The 6,643-nt window shown below is 44.8% G+C and overlaps 1 protein-coding gene across 2 annotated transcripts; it reads left to right on the top strand.

Annotated features, from left to right (window-relative positions):
- The first annotated feature begins 1,739 nt into the window (after positions 1-1,739).
- On the top strand, positions 1,740-5,496 carry LOC123147795 (uncharacterized). 2 transcript variants are annotated; one of them, XM_044567112.1, is made up of 4 exons: positions 1,740-3,527; positions 4,471-4,767; positions 4,845-5,049; positions 5,121-5,496. In XM_044567112.1, the coding sequence occupies exons 2-4, from the start codon at positions 4,612-4,614 to the stop codon at positions 5,294-5,296; spliced, it is 537 nt and encodes a 178-aa protein (XP_044423047.1). In that variant the 5' UTR covers positions 1,740-3,527; positions 4,471-4,611; the 3' UTR covers positions 5,297-5,496. The 2 variants fall into 2 exon arrangements, with proteins under 2 accessions (XP_044423047.1, XP_044423046.1); XM_044567111.1 differs by having other exon boundaries at positions 4,467-4,767.
- Positions 5,497-6,643: the final 1,147 nt, after the last annotated feature.

Below are 6,643 nucleotides of genomic sequence, written 5' to 3'. Positions count from 1 at the left end.
GCTTCCTCCACTAGGCCCATTAAGGCCCATTAGGTTACCGGGGGGTTCCGGTAACCTCCCGGTACTCCGGTAAAATGCCGATTTCACCCGGAACACTTCCGATGTCCAAACATAGGCTTCCAATATATCAATCTTTATGTCTCGACCATTTCGAGACTCCTTGTCATGTCCGTGATCACATCCAGGACTCCGAACAAACTTCGGTACATCAAAATATATAAACTCATAATGAAACTGTCATCGTACGTTAAGCGTGCGGACCCTACGGGTTCGAGAACAATGTAGACATGACCGAGACATGTCTCCGGTCAATAACCAATAGCGGAACCTGGATGCTCATATTGGCTCCCACATATTCTACGAAGATCTTTATCGGTCAGCCCGCATAACAACATACTTTGTTCCCTTTGTCATCGGTATGTTACTTGCCCGAGATTCGATCGTCGGTATCTCAATACCTAGTTCAATCTCGTTACCGGCAAGTCTCTTTACTCGTTTCGTAATACATCATCTCGCAACTAACTCATTAGTTGCAATGCTTGCAAGGCTTATGTGATGTGTATTACCGAGAGGGCCCAGAGATACCTCTCCGACAATCGGAGTGACAAATCCTAATCTCGAAATATGCCAACCCAACATGTACATTTGGAGACACCTGTAGAGCTCCTTTATAATCATCCAGTTACATTGTGACGTTTGGTAGCAACAAAGTGTTCCTCCGGCAAACGGGAGTTGCATAATCTCATAGTCATAGGAACATGTATAAGTCATGAAGAAAGCAATAGCAACATACTAAACGATCGGGTGCTAAGCTAAGGAATGGGTCATGTCAATCACATCATTCTCCTAATGATGTGATCCCGTTAATCAAATGACAATTCATGTCTATGGTTAGGAAATATAATCATCTTTGATCAACGAGCTAGTCAAGTAGAGGCATATTAGTGACATTTAGTTTGTCTATGTATTCACACATGTATTATGTTTCCGATTAATACAATTCTAGCATGAATAATAAACATTTATCATGATATAAGGAAATAAAATAATAACTTTATTATTGCCTCTAGGGCATATTTCCTTCATATCTCTTCTCTGAAAATTGATCACTTTGATACAAAATTTATCAGATATTTAAGCTTTGAACATAAGACTCATAGAATTATAGCACTGTTATCAACAACGTTGGTCAGAAAATAACAATACCATATTTTAACTTAAAAAATATCTTTCTTTTATCATAGGAGAAACTATCTGCATCTTATTTCACCCACAGGGGAAAAACATTGCTTAGAACAATTCTTCCAATTAAAATTTCCCGTTGGTTTCAATTTAACTGGAGGATCAACTTTTACTTTGCAGCGGAAACTTTACAGTATTTTATTCAGAAACAATTCTGTACTCTTTTACTCTCTAAGCAATTTTAACCGGTTGGTTAAAAAATGCATTAGAGAAGCAACAATTTGATCTTTTACTTTAATTCTATTCACTTTTAAAAGATCACTTTTATTTTTATTTGCAGCAGAAAACATGAATAAAAATTCATGAACCTTTTATTCTTTACAGAAGCATTTTCTTTTACTTTTCTATTTTCTAAACAGACATTTCATTGGATTTGTTTGAACAGAATAAATCTGAGCAAATATAAAATAAAATAAAAAATAACAGACAAACTTTCTGATGGGCCCTTTTAACTGCGCGGCCCATCCCTCGGCCTGCCAGCGCGCGCGCCGCTCGCGGCCCACGGCCTGCTGGAAGCTCTGCTCGTCCGCCCGAGCTCCTCGGCCCACGGCCGACCGCGGCAGCGCTGCTGGAGCCTGGTCCGTTCTCTCTTTCGGCCCACTGGCCTGGAGCTGCTTTAGGGTTTCGATCCAGACCGTTCAGTCCGATCGAATGGCCTAGCTCTTTTTTCGGTCAAACAAAAGTGAGACAGAGAGCTCCCGACCCGAAAACCCTAGCCACTTTCGTTTCTACTCTGTCCCCTCGTCTCTCTGTTCGCCACAGACGGCGGAACCCCGGTCGCCTTTGACGGCGGAGGAGCCATCGCGCCGCGCGAGCCGTTTCCCTTATCCCTTTCCTTTCTTCTTTCGCAGAGGGAGAGAGAGAGCGACCACTGCGCCTCCTCTGCTCCCCCTCTTGCTCGCGACGGCGGCCTCTGAACGGGTCGTCGAGCCACCGCGCCACGCGCAGTCGCCGGCGACGGCCACCGCCGTCGCGATTCTTTCTTTCCCTCTTCTTGATTTCACCCATCCACTAACCTCCTGTATGCGCGCGAGAGAGAGCAGAGAGGTGTCGCGGCCTTCCGATGCGGCGCCCCCGCTGACCCCTTTGCCGGCGTGCGCGAGCACCTCGAGGGTGAACGCGCCGCCATCAAACGGCTTGGTGGTGGTGCTCTTTGCCCCGTGTGGGGTTGGTTCTTCGTTCCCGCACCTCGGCTTGCCGATGCGTGTGGGGATCGAGAGGAACAGGCGCGGCCGGAGTGGCGGCGCACTTTGCCGGCGGCCCAAGGCCTTCTCCGGTGTACTTTTGTGTTCTTTTGTTTGCTTTTCATTGCCCTGTTAGGGTTCTTTGGGGAGGAGGGGATTTCCTTTTCTTTTCTGTACCGAAAATCCTAAACCAATCTCTGGCTGATACCATTGATAGATCCCTGGATCGGTTAGGGTTAAGGATTCACGGTGGTTTTTACCTTTTCCTTGGATCGGTGAGCCCGATGGGGTGGCCATGGTGGATGGCGGCGGTGGTGATGGCAGATCGTGGGCGAAGTGGTGGCGGCGCTTCCCATCAGCACTGCACTAACCCTAACCTAGATCGGTAGGGGATGTAGGTGGGACCTCGTGTTGCGACCCATGATCCCACCTCTTTATATATAGTGCAGGTGACAGGGGCCCGTCACCCATAGTGGGTTGAGCGCCCCCGATCAGGGCGCGGATCTAAGGGCCCGGTGGGCCGTTGGGCCCACACGGTGGAGATCATCCTAACAGGGTTCACTATGCGTAGCAACTGAGCTAATCTGCATTATAACCTGCGAAATACGATCGCATAGCTCCAATAAAAGCTATTGTGTTGACCTAAAGAAACATAACAACACAAGTGTTTTCTGAAAATCAGTATGCATCATATGAAATTATGAATCGACTGTTTCAACATGCATCACCACCCTAGGTTGTGGCGTGCGCTCAGCTTTGCACCCAGCCTGCCACCCGGGTTCCATTGTTGGGCCCAACAAATGTGCGTGCCTGGGTTGTTTCTTCTGAATCAATACGCTACAGGGGCTAGCCCCTGTTGGTCGAATTTCGTTTTGGTTGGTCAAATTAAATTTGTTGCACCATCTTTCTCATGAGAAAAACAGAAAATGCCAACAAATCCTAGCTATGTTTCTACATCTTCGTCGTAATAGTCACCTGACACATCATCGAGCATGTGGAGGAGGTGAGCAGCCGTGAGCTTGGGGATACAAGCAAGGATCTGTCTAGGTTTGAGACCCTGACGCTGAATGACACACCTCACACACTTGAATCAGCTGACGGGTATGTCCATCATCCTTTTGTAAGTTACTAATAACTGGTTTGTTGAAGCGCTGGGTACTTTTTATGACCCGTATGGCTGCACCAATGGGTAGAGTACTTGTTATGACCCCTATGGTTGTACACTGGTACTTGTTGGGTGTGTTTGATAACAATCTCACCCTAGCATGGTTGTTCTCTCCTGAGACTGGTGGCATGTATCCATATCTGATAGATTCGGTTACCTTCTCCTTGAGGTGGTGAGGATGCCACCACGATTATGAGATTATGATGGAAAATGAATTATGTAAACAATGGTAGCAAGAATTTGTGGATAATTCGTTTGATTCAAACAACTTCTTCTCAGCACACACACTTTCCTCGTGCATTGAAGATCGATTATTGATATCTGTTTTCGTTAGGACTTTCAAGCTTCAAATTTAGTCACAGTAGACGTTGACTAAAGCATGGATGTAAATTGTTTGGCCTAGGGTGGTGATACATGCTGAAACAGTCGATTCACAATTTCATATGATGCATACTGATATTCAGAAAACAGTTGTTGTTGTTATGTTTCTCAACAAATAGCTTTAAATGGAGCTATGCGATTGTCTTTCGCATGTCATAATGCAGATTAGCTCAGTTGCTACGCATAGTGAACCCCACATCATCCGTATTTCTAGAACCTGGTTAGTGAACCCCACGTAGTGAACCTGTCTTATATCCATACACAAATACTATAATCAAAGGTTCATAGTGAATAAAGCAAGGTTTATTACATGACTTTTCTCCTATATCTAAGCAAAGAGTGCTTATAGTCTATTAATGCAAGTTTAATTAAATTGAGAATCAGTTTATTGCATCTTGTCCCATGTTGTATCACTACACGAACTTTCTTGTATATCTATCTAGATTACATTATTAACCATGTATTGCTGACCGGATTCTTATATTTCTGTCTAGGCAGGAAATATTTGGAGGATTTTATCCACTCGACCATCAAGGTGATATAAATATTGAGAGAAGACAAGCTGAAGAGCGAGCTCAATTTTTCCAAGCACAAGGATATTGGCCACTCGACTTTGAAACTAACAGAGAATATGCAGACATGAAAGTTGGAAAACAAACTCAATCAGTCCAAGCACGGGGACAACATACTTACGCTTCTAAGGAAGAAGAAATTGCTGCAAATGCGAAACGATGGATGAGCGAGGAGGCGATGGTGGCTTTCACAAGATACATTGAGAGCAAAGATGATCTTAAGGTTCTCCATGTCTGCTCTAAAATGCTTTTTATTGTTGGGACTGTAGAGAACTATGACTAACACTTGTTTCATCTTAGGGACTTGATTATGAATTTGACGAGCTTGTCCATCAATGTCTTAATGTGGAGGATTATTTAAAGATATTCCATCACTTCAACTTTACTGTCAAGATAAAGAAGCTTGGCTCAGCTGATTGGATGTCGGTGATGTACTTCGCCGAGGTCAAATCGATATGTATGATAAAACTCTATGCCTGTTATCCTTTGGGGCAAGATCAATATGGTATGGAAACTTTTCACCTTATGACTTGTAGTGACCTAAAAAGATTCTAACATTGTGATTTACTTTGGCAGGTAAATGTTATGCCCGTGAGAACCAAGGAATGGGTGAACTGAGGCACCCGTTAAAAGGGATATACGATATGGGCAGGGAAGATATACAACCTCCCTTCTATTATGAGGACAGTGACTCTGATGAATTCGATCCAGCAACAGTCCGGAGTTTATCTTCTGATGATGATATGAGTTGATGATGGCCTTGTCCTTTATTCTAGTACTGTAAGTTAGCTGTAGCTCTTGTATGCTCTTGATCTGTTGATTCCTAGTTGATTTATGAATGTATTCCTAGCCCCAGCAGCATCTGAAGAATATCGAGTAGCAGGGCAGCAATGGTTTGTAACACTGGTATTATGCGTTGTTGGTTCTAATGTCACACTCGTATTTTCTTTGATGCGACTGGTTTACTCTGCTTTAAATTGTTGCTGTCACGGTTGGTGAACTGCAAGTTCTTATTTACCTTTTTTGGTATAATTGGCATTCCGTTCACCAAAGCAAACGGCCAAACCAGCAGGTTTGCAGAATTGCAGTGGCCGCATGGCCTGGTTGTGCACCACCTGCAGCTAGACAGTCTGCTACTTTGAACTTGACAAGATTTAAACGAGCAGAGAAGTCAATCTCCCTGGCCAGTCATATTCTTCTCCGTTTAACAGCCTGCACCAGAGTAGTAGAATCCTATTCTACCATTGCAGAGGGCGTTCCGCGCCTGTAGTTATTTACGGTCCATTTTTTGTGCTGGAGATTGAGTTTTGCTTGCCTTTGTTAGATACTGAATGTAATTTTCTTAATTTTTTATGTCTTTTATCGTTGGAAATTTTGAATATAAATCCAGAACCTTATATGTCTTTTATCGTTGGAAATTTTGAATATAAATCCAGAACCTTAGGGCATCTCCAACGCGACCCGCAAACCTCCTGCAACCATCCGGACCACGCCGCGTGGTCCGGACTGCGGAAGCCATCCAAGGCAGTCATGTATCGGTCCGTGACGCGGTTCGGATGCGATTTCTTCCACAAATCGAAAACAAAAATGGGGAAGGTTTGCGGGTGTGCGGACCCATCCAAGCCCGCTTCTGACTGCCCTGGCCCACCAAAACCCAAACCCCCTCCCCCTCCTCGTGCGTTTTCGGTCACCGCCGCTCTAGAGCGTCAGCGCCCGCATTCACGCTCGGCTAGAGCGGACGCGACCACTCACTGGCACCGACATTGAAGCGGTGCGTCGGTCGAGAGAGCGCCACCTGCATCATTTCCTCGTGTAGGTGACTGTCGCGCGTTCAAACGACACGACAGTCGCCCATCTACCGCCTGCATTGATGGCACGCAGTTGCCAAGGCGTGATGACCCACAAGTATAGGGGATCTATCGTAGTCCTTTCAATAAGTAAGAGTGTCGAACCCAACGAGGAGCAGAAGGAAATGATAAGCGGTTTCCAGCAAGGTATTCTCTGCAAGTACTGAAATAAGTGGTAACAGATAGTTTTGTGATAGGATAATTTATAACGAGCAACAAGTAACAAAAGTAAATAAAGTGCAGCAAGGTGAA

This window comes from Triticum aestivum, chromosome 7A (genome assembly GCF_018294505.1).
Source record: "Triticum aestivum cultivar Chinese Spring chromosome 7A, IWGSC CS RefSeq v2.1, whole genome shotgun sequence".
NCBI lineage: Eukaryota > Viridiplantae > Streptophyta > Magnoliopsida > Poales > Poaceae > Triticum > Triticum aestivum.
This window is presented reverse-complemented; position numbering and strand designations above follow the sequence as displayed.

Coding starts and splice junctions, on each gene's coding strand:
- LOC123147795 (XM_044567112.1), top strand. CDS start 4,612: ATGAAAGTTGGAAAACAAACTCAATCAGTCCAAGCACGGGGACAACAT. Junction 4,768..4,844: donor AGAGCAAAGATGATCTTAAG/GTTCTCCATGTC, acceptor GTTTCATCTTAG/GGACTTGATTATGAATTTGA. Junction 5,050..5,120: donor TTTGGGGCAAGATCAATATG/GTATGGAAACTT, acceptor TTACTTTGGCAG/GTAAATGTTATGCCCGTGAG.